This window comes from Giraffa tippelskirchi, chromosome X (assembly GCF_054371585.1).
Source record: "Giraffa tippelskirchi isolate mGirTip1 chromosome X, T2T-mGirTip1v1.2.pri, whole genome shotgun sequence".
In the NCBI taxonomy this organism is placed as follows: Eukaryota; Metazoa; Chordata; class Mammalia; order Artiodactyla; family Giraffidae; genus Giraffa; species Giraffa tippelskirchi.
In genome coordinates, this window is record NC_137289.1 from 140,369,073 (window position 1) to 140,382,879 (window position 13,807).

At 41.3% G+C, this 13,807-nt stretch overlaps 1 protein-coding gene across 5 annotated transcripts in view; it reads right to left on the reverse strand.

The window, feature by feature from the left end:
- Window positions 1-256: 256 nt before the first annotated feature.
- TXLNG (taxilin gamma) overlaps window positions 257-13,807 on the reverse strand; it is a 48,195-nt gene continuing 34,644 nt past the window's right edge. For all 5 annotated transcript variants that reach the window (XM_081564722.1, XM_081564718.1, XM_081564721.1 and 2 more), the window contains 5 exons: window positions 13,282-13,401; window positions 11,590-11,664; window positions 5,879-5,971; window positions 4,259-4,354; window positions 257-3,436 (listed from right to left, as the gene is read on the reverse strand). In XM_081564722.1, coding sequence (XP_081420848.1) covers window positions 3,146-3,436; window positions 4,259-4,354; window positions 5,879-5,971; window positions 11,590-11,664; window positions 13,282-13,401 — 675 coding nt within the window. In that variant the 3' untranslated portion in view covers window positions 257-3,145. The remainder of the gene's footprint in view (window positions 3,437-4,258; window positions 4,355-5,878; window positions 5,972-11,589; window positions 11,665-13,281; window positions 13,402-13,807) is intronic.

Here is a 13,807-nt window from a genome sequence, read left to right on the forward strand (position 1 = left end):
TGATGACAGCTACAGTGCAGAATTTTCCTAGTCCTCTGTTTTAGAGGTTAAAAAAAAGAAGTCCTAACAAACACGTCTGGCTACATAATATTGCTTTCTGTCCCCAGCCACAGTGGCTGGGGCACCAGTCCTTTTTTTCTTAAATCATACAATAATGAAACTACCTTTTAAGGCACAAGGACAGTATCTACAACTGTCTCTGGATTTGATAGACATTAAGGTCACACAGGCAACAGAATACACAGAAGCTGTTAAATTTATCATACATATTTACTTAATCTATACAGAATTGAGTAGATAAAATCAGATTCACATTAGTGAAAAATCTCTACAAAATGTCTTTGAAAAGCAAAACAAGACTGCCTCTTAAACAATTTGTATCCTCATGAAAGACGTGGGCTGTAAAAATAAAGCAGTGTGTTTAGCACAAACTAGAAGATATCTGCATCATTTTTTCACAGTTATTTCCATCTACAGTCTGAAAGAGGTAGATTTTTCTGCAACACCTGAGAATTGAATTGATAACCAGGTGTAATAAAGGCAGTTTCATACATAACTAAAAAATACTGGTCTCAAGACCAAGAAATGTACTCCTACAAGTCTGAGGATGAAATGGTCCATTATCCAAGACCCAAGTTTTCTCTATTCCTTGGAGTCTCCTGCCACTATAAATAATACACATCAAGATTCCATGATGGTGCAACAAATGCAGTTGAAGCAAATTTGACATTTAATCTTTCCTGGGCCAGCCTTAGTAGCATCTGTGTTCTAGAATGTGGTAGAAATGGAGCGTGCTACAAAGCCACAATGCTGGGCTGGCGAGGTGATTGCCTTAGGAGCGTGTCCTTCTCAGAGGGTCCCGTTTGTATTTATTCACAGGGTAATGAGAGGAAAGATTCTGAAAGGATACCAAATGCACCCCAGACAGAATCCATGTCCTTTAAACACAATGAGAGCATCTAGCTAAAACTACATAGCAAGCCAAAAGCAGCAGGCCAAGTACTGTTAATCACGTCGCTTTATAAAGCCCTTGAAAATATGCAACAGGTCCGAGCTTTTACGATCTTCCACACAGGACAAGCACCACAAAGAAACGTGGCGGGCTACACAAATGGCTTAAGACAGTAAGAGCTGTACATCCAGCAGAGCGGTTGTGAAATGGGATCATTAGTACTAATTTTACAGTAGAGTATATTTCTGATATATACCTCCATTTCCTCTCAGGGAAATGAGTCCAGTATTTCATTTAGTAGCCAAAGGTGATATTTATAAAAGGCTGTTAGAGAAAAATGTTTGTTTTTGCTTCCAACTCATTTTGACAGTTATTAGATAACTTAGTGGGTTTCTTTTCCTCCACTGTCTGGCCCTTTGATTAACATGACCAATGGTGGAAGCTTAGACGTAATCCTCCACTCCGGGCGCTGTTGCCGACAATTTTCAATTCTTTCAACCCAGTTTAGACCACGAATGTGACAGGACAAATAAAACTTTAACAAAGAGAAAAACCCTTCTAACTGGACAGAAGAGTTTTGTTCAGTCCAGTAAGCAATTCAAGAAGTGTCAGTTTGATAGTTTTGCTCAGTGGAATGTGCTAACATCAGTTCTAGTAGAACCTTTTTATTTCATAAAGTATCTCAATGCAAATTATACCCGGGACAAAGTCAAAACTCTTGTCAGTGCAGCCTGGTTAATGATGTGTATAAACTCGACCACATTTGACATTGTGAAGAACAAAAGAAAGTTATTAAAGAGCAAATCCAAAAGTGATGTGCTGCATTTCTGAAGTCTCCCATTCCAAGTGTAGACACATTGATAATACTGTTTTGTTTTTCCATAAAGAATAAAAACTAAGAAAAGGATGAGAAACAGACCAAAAGCGTAAGTAATAAATAGATCCTGGCTACTTAGCTCTCTGCCACATTTCCTTTAAGTTAAAAACGCTGGTTCCAGTCTTTCTGTTTCAGACGTGAAATAAAATCAGTTTCAGCTAGCATGATCATAATTAAAATTCCCTTTTAAAAACCCTGGAAAACTGTGCTGGTTGGACTCAGAATAGTTGGACACCAACTTTCAAGTAGCCAGAAAGTAGTGGAGGGACTTTTGCTTAAGGAAAGCTACACAATGATCTTATCCTCATTGTCTTAAACTGACAAAAGGACTGTCAGTGGCAGTTCTCCATGGGAAGTGGAGGATGTGCACCCAAAATCCCAACTGAAAAGCAAACCACCAGGCTCCCCACACTGTAGGCTTTCAGGTGGTCCAACCAGGTGCTTCTAAACTGAAAACAGTGATGGGACTATTTTTTAGTCACATAAACATTAAGCCTGTTTCTCCAATGATTTGCCTATATATACTACTTTGTTTAAATTATACCTCTATGTACATATTCTGCCAAAACAGAAATTCTAGGCTTGCGGACATCTCAATTTGTCAAGTGATATATCAAAAAGCTAATTTGAATCAAATATGCTGTGCTTGTTTCTGACCCAAGCCTTCAGTTTTATTGGCATTTAGATGGACAGGGAGGCCTTGCATGCTGCAGTCCGTGGGGTCGCCGAGTCGGACGCGACTGAGCGACTGAACTGAATCATCTTGATTTTCCTTTTTTTTTGAGTTATATTCACGGGGGGGGTGTGGATATTTAAATGAATATTGTTTTCACATCAAGGAACCATCATCAGGGAGGTCACTGGCGGTCCAGTGGTTAGGACACGGTGCCTTCATTGCCGAGGGTACGAGTTCAATCCCTGGTTGGGGAACTAAGATCCCACAGGCCACAAAGCACAGCCAAAAAAAGAAGGAACCATTATCAGAACAAAGTTCCCTTGTAATGGTCATCCCTGGTGAATGAAATTTTAATTCAGACAAAATTCTGTGCAAGGAGCAAGGGAGAGGGAAAAAGGCAATGAGCACATGCATTCTGATGAAGGGGAATGAGGCAGATGTGCAACACAGCTGAGGAAAATGTAGAGTAAAACTATTCAAACCTGCCAAGCAGCCTCCTGTACCACTTAAGTCCAGTAGTTCTAAGAAAATACAGATATGGTAGAAAAAGTAAGAAAATTTTCACCACAAAACCAAGTTACTACTAACAGAGGAAGTTATACACAAAATAGAGCTCTCGATACAGTGATCATACTTGGTCTCAGTCAACTGACTCGATGCCGGGCCCGGCTCCCAGGGACCCAGCCTCAGGGATAACCCGGGCGGCACTTTGCCAGGTGGCAGCGGACTCCTCGGGAGAAGCCGAGGTGGCGCTGGGCTGGGCCCCGGGTGGCGCTGGGCCCCCGCCTGCCGCCCTCCCGGACACCTGCTCCTTCAGCACCTCCACCTTCTCATTGAGCTCGTTCCTCTCTGTCTGCAGAGCCCGGCACAGCTTCTCCAGCCGTTCCAGTTTTATTTGAAGGGCCTTGTACTCTTTATCTCGGACAGTTTTCTATAAAGAGGAGAAAGGGCAGAGTTTATGTAACCTAACTGAATATGAATTACAAACAAATTAAGTCTTTTGAGCCACTTGTTGGGTCACCTGAACATGTTCAATTTCTTCAAACACTTCCTAACGTCCAACTAGCTGCATTCTGCACACTTAACTATGGACACCAGTTAACGTGCTTCTGATGTGACAAAATGAAAATGCCTCTGTCATGTTTCTTAAAAAGCAAAGTAAAAAAACGAACCAAAGTCTACCTTTAATAGCATTTTGTACTGATAAATTAATAAGGAAATTCAAGATACCACCAAAGACTAGCAGACAAAATAAGGGCTTGCTTAAAAACAGAAGAACTCATTTCCACATATATTTCTCTCACTTTACCAATCCTCAGATGAGAACAAGATTCAAGGTGTGTTATTTAGTGTTTGCAAACCTCAGCTTTGTAAGACTGGCAAAAAGTACTATGCTTTTTTGTAAGGACTTAAGGTAGAGACAGGCACCTGAGTTGGTGGCCTGTGCTCCCACTGGGAAACCTGATCCAGCCAGGTGGGCGCCTGGCAAAAAGGCAGATTCCCTGGCCCCCACCCCCACACCAAGTCAATCAAACTGGCTGGAGCCCAACAACTCAGGTCTTACAAGCTGGGGATCCCAGCAGGCTGGGTGGTAGGAAACCCAACAGGTTCCTACCTAGAGCCTAACTCCTGACGGGGCAGATTCCACTCAGCACCACCCCTCACTGTCCTCAACTAGGACAGCAGTGTCACAGGTAGCGCGCTTCCCTAACCTGAACCAAGATCACACCCTAGTCGCGGGAAACCACCTCACCTCTTCAGCCATTTGCAGAAGTGCTTTGTTATTGTTTTCCCACTTGGTCCGCCATATGATTGTTTCTTTTTCCAGTTTTTTAATTTTCTTTGTCATCTGTGAATTCACACAATTGCAAATTTAAATTCAAAGTTCCATTTCTTAATCTCTACAGCCAACCCCAAGCCCTGACCGGTCCTCCCTGCCCCCATCATGACCCTGCCCACCCCAGAGTACCGCTGGGTGCAGTGCCAGGGGTTGGTAGAGCTCATCTCTCCAACTCCCAGGGTGGCGGTGGTCAAAGCGGGGTTCATACAATGAGAAAAACACATCTCAGCTCCTCATTTTTCAGAGGCAGCGACACCTGGTGGAAGCTGCCCGCCAGCACACTCTGAGCACTTGCTTGGGCCACGGGCTGCCATCCTCCTTCCCAAGTTGTACCAAAAACATTTGTTTCTGAATTTTCTGTGCATTAACAACTTCATGTGATTCTTTGGAGGAATGAGGTCCCCCCTCCTCCCCAAGATGGAGAGCTCGCCTCCACCCCAACCTCGGAGGCTGCAGCTGTCTGGGAACCAGAAGCAGCAGAGGGAACCAGGGACCAGGGGAAAGTCACTAACCCTCAGCTTCTCTAATACGACTATGACTCACCACTTCAGGTTTTGCTAAAAAATAAAATGGATCCAAAAATCAGAGGAATATTCTTAACTAACACTGCCAGAGCCAGTTTTCAGAAATTCAGGACAAGATTTCACTCTGGCGCCAGTAAGCTGGCACAAGGACAACCGCCCCCCCACCCCCACCACCGCTCCCATGCCTCTGGCCACAGCCTCTGGGTTCTCCTGATGCCTGAAGGGGGTCACCAGAGCCCTTGCCCCCGCCAAGCACTGCCCGAAATACTCCACTTTATGAAGGGCAAGCATTTTTGTTACTTGTAAGGAGGAAGGCACAGAAAGGGTAAACAACTCGCCTCCAGTCACACAATGTAGACCTTCAGCCCAGGGCCATGGTCCTGCCACCACCATCTCCCCCTATGCTTCCATCCCTAAAAGCCCCCGCGGTGTAAGGATGGCCGCATGGGTACAGGTGTAGACACTGGTTCTTAGTTTAATATTCAGGATACAGCTCTCCTTATTGTAGGCAGGAAAAAGAACCAGAGCCCCAAAAATCACTCTGGTGGAGGGAGAAAGAATTCAGTGGGAGTATAAATGAAAAAAAAGAAAGCTAAAAAGGTAGAAATACCAATAATTCTCAATCAACCAAAATACGTAGTTACCGCTCTGGGCTTGGCTTGTCATTAAATAATTTACTGTCCAAGGACACCATGCTTTGTGAAAAGGATTGGGGGAGGGGTGGGGGGTATCACCTGAAGCCAATAAAACAGACACCAAAAAAATAAGCCACTTTATTGCTAACAACAAATTGTATTGAATAGAGGAGTTAACTTCAATAGCCTAGAGAGCACTAGCTACATGTGGTACTACTGAGGGCAAAGTGACAAAATATGCCACCACTGGAGGATCAGAAGAGATGAAGAGAGCACAATAAAAACAGGAACGCATCAAGCCACAAACATGCTTAAAACAGCCTATTATATAAATTCCCTTTTAGGCAAATACTCCACTTAAAGTAGGTGAATACCTTTTCCATTTCCTGCCGGAAGGTTGTAAACAGTTCATTGCTTTTTGCCATGGTAGTCTGGAATTCTTCAAACTTATCCATATAAAGAGAAAGCTACAGAAAACAAGTATGAAAAATTTAGACTTCTAGGTAAATGATTTAAAATCTCAGGCTTTCAAAAAGAACATAACATGGTTAAACATTAGTTACCTGTTCTAAGTGACAGAAATAAGAATAGATGCACACCCAATCCTCAATCCCAGACATCAATGGCTGTAGTTCTAACAACCTACCGAAATGCACTGAAACTTAGGTTATGTTGATCTCACCATCTTTAGATTTAAGTGTTTAAAATATACAAATATTAGCTCCATTCCACCAATTATAATAAAAACTGAAGGATGTGGAATAGCTATAAATTTCATACAACAAATCCTTTATGAAATAACCTCCTTTCCTTATATTTGAAAAACTGATCATTGGAAAAAAGATCATTCTTTTAGAATACCACCTGCATAGTTCTTAGCTTGGTATCAGAGATATCTCTTTTTTAACGTAGGCAAGAAAATGAAACAGAAGCCAAAGAACTGGTTTGGTTGGAGGAGAAAGAATTCAGTGGGAATATAGTTAAGAGAAAAAAAGATAAAAGAGGTAGAAACATCAATATTTCTTTTAACTCCCACCCTGAAGGAATTTTTATTCTAGCTGGGAAAATAACACCAACTGACAAGGCAAGCAAAATGTGGAACACGAGTCACCTTTTCCTCCCACAGGACAGGAATTCACAGAAGCCGGGGTTGGAGGAGGCACGGGAAGGGTCAGAAAAAAATTGCTGCCTGTGGCTGAGGCCAGAGCTAGGTCTCAAGGGCAGGCTGAATTTTTTCATTTCAGACAAGGAAGGAACCCTAAGAGTCAACCTAATGTAACTGCATTAGTTTAGGATGAGTAAACAGGCCCAGAGGAATAATGTGCTTTGCTCAAGATCACACAGTACATACAAAGAAAGCAGAAGAGAATAAAAGACCACCAGAGGCCAAGAAACAGTATCAGCGACGCCTTTCCACCTTCAGCAGTACTGTGTTCACAGCCTCAGAGAGAAGCCGTGACCAGGGAGGGGAGGGGGCGATGTTCCGGGGCAGAGCAGAGAGGCTGGTAGCAAGACAGAGGCCAGCTCTGCTGGATGAGGAGTGGCAGCAGGCCAGAGGAGGTGATGACAAGACAGCCAAAGCATGCCCGTGGAAGGGTGAGGCCAAAGGCCAGGATGAATAGAGATTTCAGGGCCAAGAGAAGAGCACAGAGGATTTCCACACAGAGCAGCTCATAGAGGGGCGCACGGTGACAGAGTCTCTGGGCTGCTGGCCTGGGGTCGGGCACAGCAGTGAGGCTCAGGCGGATGCACAGAGCAGTCCTCGCACTTGAGGGAGATTCTCAGAATGGTCTGGGTTTTTTTGTTTTTTTTTTTATAAATTTATTTATTTTAGTTGGGGGCTAATTACTTTACAATATTGTAATAGTTTTTGCCATACATTGACATGAATCAGCCATGGGTTTACATGTGTTCCCCTTCCTGGACCCCCCACCCACCTCCCTCCCCATCCCATCCCTCTGGGTCATCCCGTTGCCCCGGCCCTGAGCCCTTGTCTCATGCATCGAACATGGAATGGTGTTCTGTTTCACATACGATAATATACATGTTTCAATGCTATTCTCCCAGAACGTCTGTTTTTATCAAATATGGAACACCCAGGTGGACTGTCCCATCAGAGTTCAGTGCTGCCCCCCTCTGGGTAATCAGTATGTGACAACTACCATCTTGGACGTAGGGGCCTAGATTACAAAACAGTGGTCAAAACACACCAATAAGACTAAGAGTTCATCAACAAAGCCTGGAAACAGACATGGCAAACAAGAACAGAGGACAAGATTGGCTCTTGGGAAGAACTGCACATTTAGGGAGCAGGAAAGGAAGAGGTGGCAGCAAAGGAGACAAAGTAATGATCAGATAACATTACTCAGGACTATACCCATCACAGACAAGAGAAGCTGCACTCCTAAGAGTACAACAGAACTTGAGCTGCTGTGAACTCGGTAGAAGGGCCCTCTGGGGCCTTGCATTCAAGTCCATCTTCTGAAACCATATATAGACTTTTTATATCTTTTCCACACTGATTCTCTTCCCCATTTACATGGACAACTGACTTTATAGGGCTAATAAGGGGTTCAAATTTCCTAGAAGCATTCTAGCACAATAATTTATGGTGGAAAGTTCGAAAGACTTCTCCAACTGTCACTTTAAGTTAGGCTAGCTTTGCAGGAAATGAGTGTCACCACATTGTAAAACATCCCCAAAGACCAAGAGCACTCAAAAGATGTGTTCAGGGCTTCCCTAGACCAAGAGCACTCAAAAGATGTGTTCAGGGCTTCCCTAGACCAAGAGCACTCAAAAGATGTGTTCAGGGCTTCCCTAGTAGTCCGGTGGTCAAGAATCCTCCTGTTAATGCAAGGGTCATGGGATCGATCCCTGCTCCAGGAACATGCCATGTGGCAACTGAGCCCAGGCACCTGGAGCCTGTACTCCACAACAAGAGAATTCCCAATGAAGAGGAGCCCCTGCTCGCCGCAACTAGAGAAAGCCTGAGTGCAGCAATGCAGACTCAGTGCAGCCATAAATAAATAAACAATTTTTAAAAAAAGATGTGTTCATAAAAATTCAGGCCAGTCTGTGTTTTAGAATGAATCTAGAGTTCATACATTAAAGAAACTTGTTACATGATAAACTTTCAAAATGAGTAATACATTTTTCATCATCTAGCTAACCTTTTCTGAGAAAGGATGAATTATTGCTACAAATGCCTAATTTCACCTGTCTGTAAAGACATGGGGATTCCTTCCTGCACCTCTTTTTTGAGTAGGGAGGAAGCATCCTTCCTCCACACAAGGCACCCACAGAGAAAGACTGCATTAGAACAAACTTAAGGGGTCTGGATTAAAAAGTGGGGACACAACAAAGAAAAGCCTAAAAGCCCAGACAGCTTCATGGGTAAATTCTACCAAACACTGAAAGAACTAATACCAATTCTTATCAAACTCTTCTCAAAAAGTAAAGAGAAGGGAATAATACTCCCAAACTCATTCTACAAGGTCAGCATTGCCCTGGTACCAAAAGACAGTACAGGCCAGATAAGAAAACTACAAGGATGGTTCAAATAGGCAAATCAATAAATATACCACATTAACAGAATAGAATGAAAGACAAAAATCATATGATCATCTCAACAAATGCAGGAAATGCATTTGGTAAAACTCAACACCAATTCATGATAAAAATGCTCAACAACAAAAAAAGCTCAATGGGAAATTCCCTGGCAGTCCAGTTGTTAGGACTCTGTGCTTTCACTGCTAAGGGTACTGATGCAATCCCTGGTCAGGGAACTAAGATTCCACAAGCTGTATGGTATGGAAAAAGAAAATAAAAAACTTTAACAAACTAGGTACAAGGAAGGGACATAATATATTAAAGGCCATATATGACATACCCACAGCTAACATCACACTCAAGAGTCAGTGAAAGGTTGAAAGCTTTCCATCTAAAATCAGGAACAAGACAAAGATGCCCACTATCACCACTTCTGTTCAACACAATAGTGAAATTCCTAGCCTGAGCAATTAGACAAAAAATAAACAGCATACAAATCAGAAAGGAAGAGGCAAAACTGTTTGCTGATGACATGATCTCATATACAGAAAATCCTGAAGACCCCACCAAAAAACCGGCAGAATAAATTCAGTAAGGTTTCAGGACACAAAATCAATATACAGAAATCAGTTGTGTTTCTATACACTGACAAAACATCTGAAAAAGAAAAAAGAAATTCAAGACAAAAATAAGTGGAAAGATACTCTATGTTCATGGATCAGAAGAGTCAATATCGTTAAAAATGTCTAGTCAAAACCCTATCAGATTCCAATGGCATTTTCCAAAGAAATAGAAAATCCTAGAATTTGTATGGAACCACAAGAAAGAAAAAAATTGAGAGCCCCAAAATAAACCCTCACAAATATGGTTAATAATATTTGACAAGGGAACCAAGAATACTCAATGGAAAAAGGAAAGTATCTTCAATAAAAGGTATTGGGAAAATTGGATAACCACATGCAGAAGAATGAAACTAGGCTGTTATCGCATACCATTCACAAAAATTGACTTGAAATAGGTTAAGAACTTAAATAGGAGATCTGAAACTGTAAACTCCTAGAAGAAAACATAGGTAAAAAGCTCCTTGAGAGTGGTTTTGGCAATGAATTTTTGGATAAGACACCAAAAGCAAGAGCAACAAAAGCAAAAATCAACACATGGGACTATGCTGAACTAAAAAGCTTCTATACAAAAAAACAATCAACAAAGGGAAAAGGCAACATACAGAATAGGAGAAAATATCTGCAAACCATATATATCTGATAAAGGATTACTATCCAAAATATATAAGACACTCATTCAATTCAATAGCAAAAAAATTAATTAAAGATTTTAAAAATCTAATTAGAAAACCAGCAGAGGACTTGAATAGACATTTTTCCAAAGACATAAAAATGGCCAACAAGTACATGAAAAGATGTTCAATTATCACAAGTCATCAGGGAAATGCAAATCAAAACCACCTGTCAGATTGGCTAAAACAAAAAAGACAAGAGATAAAAAGTGTGGGTGAGAGTGTAGAGAAAAAAGAACTCTTGTGCACTGTTGGTGGATTAAATTGGTGCAGCCACTACAGAAAACAGTAAAAAGGGTCCTCAAAAAAATTAAAAACAGAACTATCACTTGATTCAGAAATTCTGCTTCTAGGTATGTATCCAAAAGAAATGAAAATAGGATCTCAGATATCTGCACTCTCATGTTCCTAATCTGCACTCTCATGTTCCTAATCTGCATTATTCACAATTGCCAAGGTACGGAAGAAACCTAAGTGTCCATCAACAGATAAATGTATAAAGAGGATGTGGTATTATAGGGACTTCCCTGGTAGTCCAGTAGTTGAGACTCTGTGCTTCCATTGCAAGGGTCATGGATTGGAACCTTGGTTGAGGAACTAAGATCCTGCATGTCATGTGGCACAGTCAAAAACAATTTTTTTTTAATATGTGGTATATGTACACAATGGAATATTATGCAGCCATAAGAAAGAAGAAAATCTTACAATTTGTGACCACACAGATGGACTTTGAGGGCATTATGCTAAGTGAAATAAGTGAGACACAGAAAGACAAATACTAGATACTGTATGATGTATTTACATGTAGATACTTACATGTAGAATCTTAAAAAGTGAAACACAAAGAAACAGAATAGAATGGTGGTTGCTAGAGGTTGAGGGTGAGGAGAAAGGGGGAGGTATTGATCTTAGGGTACAAACTTTCGATTAGAAGATGCGTTAAGTACCGGAGATCTCACACAGCATGGTTAACTATAGTTAGGACCCTGCAGACAGTGGGACCAACTGTCCCATCTGCCTGGTTCCTGGGACTCAGGACTTTAAACCAGGAAGGTCCTAGGCAGGTCAGGTTGAGGGGGTCACCCTAAATGAAGAGGAAATCTCCAAGAGGGATGCGTGATCCACTTTCACGTCTGCTGGGTACAAGCAAAAGCATCTGAGACGAGATTCAAGGTATGTATCAAATGAACCATAGACTTTTTTTTTTCCTTACAAATTCTACCACCCCTGCTGTCAAGTTACCTGCTGTTTTAGTTGTATTTCTTGTTGTTTCATTTGTTCATATTTGTGTCTTGATTCCGTTGCTTCTTTTAATAACTAGAAAACAGAAACATTCTGGCAAAATACTAATAGTAATTAAAAGATGACTACAAGGTCCAATATCCAGATAGTTGGGCTTAATCCTTCATTATTTTAGCAAGAACCATGAGATGTTAGATCATGAAAAAGTTGATATCACTACATCTATGAATGAAATATTCTGTCACATCAATTGCTAATTACCTATATCTTTGATTTGTTCCACTGTTAACACTCACAAATGTAGAGAAAGTACCTGTGAGACCTAATAACAAGTTTATAAAACTCCGGGTTATATTGTGTTTTTTTAGATGAAAACAATTAGAAGTCTAATATTGGCAGAAAATATGGGTGGGAATCTTGACATTATCTGGGTCATTCAGAAAGTCTCCCTGGGACTTCCCTGGCAGTGCAGTGGTTAAGACACTGTGCTTCCACCATGAGGGACACAGGTTTGATCCCTGGTCAGGGAACTAAGATCCCACAGGCCATATAGTATGGGAAAAAACAAAAATTAGAAAGCCCTTCTGCTCCACGAGAGGCAAGATGAGGCAGGGTGAGAGGGTAGGGAGCAAAAACAATGAAATCAGAAAACTGGTTTCTGATCACTATTTTTTTTTTTAAGTGGGGGAGACTAATAGAATGGAAGCTTTAATTTATATACTTGAGTTTAAGAAAATTATATAGTGAAATTACATAATAGTAGGCAGCTGTGAAATTCAGTTCCTGAAGTAAAATGTCACACTTAGTCCATTAGTCTTAAAAAGTCTTTAAAACCAACCAGAAATACACGTATCATGTGTGCATGTGCATATATGACATTTCTACTCCAACTGGGGAAATGACAACTGTCTCTTCAATTATGCATAGGATGGCACTGTCAGTTCATGTGAAAGGAGACGCTGTGCAAAAAAGACATCTTTCTTAACCCAGACTTGCACTCAGCATGACATGTTCACATCATGAGGCCCCATTGGGATCCGAGTCTTCTTATTTGGCTCACCTTGGGGCCTAAGGGACTTGAGTGAAAGCTGCATGGGACACTTTTCATTACTGTAACCACTTCTTCTGACTTTCTCTTTATTTTTTGGTTAAGCAGGTAAAGTTGAATTTGCATGTATTAAGTATATATACCCAATGAGATTCCACTGTATTCACAATTATTGACAGACAACATAATCTGAGCACATATTCTGGGAATAATGCTGAGTGATTAGGGTGTAGAGAATTCTGTTAAATTTTTATCAGAAAAGTATACTAGAATAAACAATTTCCCTTGTTTCAAGTTACCTGTTTGGAAACAAAATGTATCAATAGGACACCCATGTTTGTAAAGCTCGCTATTAAACTGAATTCTCAAATATAATGTGCTGAATACTGGTATGATCCTTAAACTTGGTAGCCATTATCTAAAAAGTGAAATAAATATTCCAAGCACAGAAAAGTGCAATGAATGCACTAAGCTGGTCTAATTCCTCCAGTGTATCTTCTGTATGTAAAGCTGAATTGAAAGAAAAGGCTAATGCTTTCTAACACACACGCCCTTTATAAACCAGCACAACCTAGTGCTACTTGAAACGCAGAATGGCTCTGGTCACAATTTTGACCATCATTTCTTTAAGAAATAGCACTTACAAACTCTCTCTCTCTCTGGTGTTTCTCATCAGCTTCTTTTATCAGCTGTGTTGTCTGCTGCAATTTGGCGTCCACAAGCTGTTGCTGCAGTTCCTTATGCTTGAATACCTTATCAATGTGCTGTGGGGAAAGGACAGTTTCTTGCGTTACTTAAGGAGAAGAGGGACAGAATGACAAGGACACGTGACACAGGTTCCAAGGCCTCACTCACGAGGCCGCTAACACCAGTGGGCGCCTGTCTGCAAGCTGTGCTGGCAGGAGCCTGTGCTCAACATGCCTCCCTCTGGAGATGGCCAATCGGCGCCTCAGTAGCTGCCTTGTACCTCCTATTTCAGCCCTAAGGTGAAAATGAAGCTCAAACTGTATCAAGAAAAAGATGGCTAAGGAGATCAAACTGTTAAGCTCATCCATCATACACATAATTCCTGGATAGTTTTTTCTCCCCATTAAAATTTCCCAATTTCTCAGTTGGAGGCAGCATGCTGTTACAGGAGGAATGGCACCAATCTCTGGGGGGAGACATACC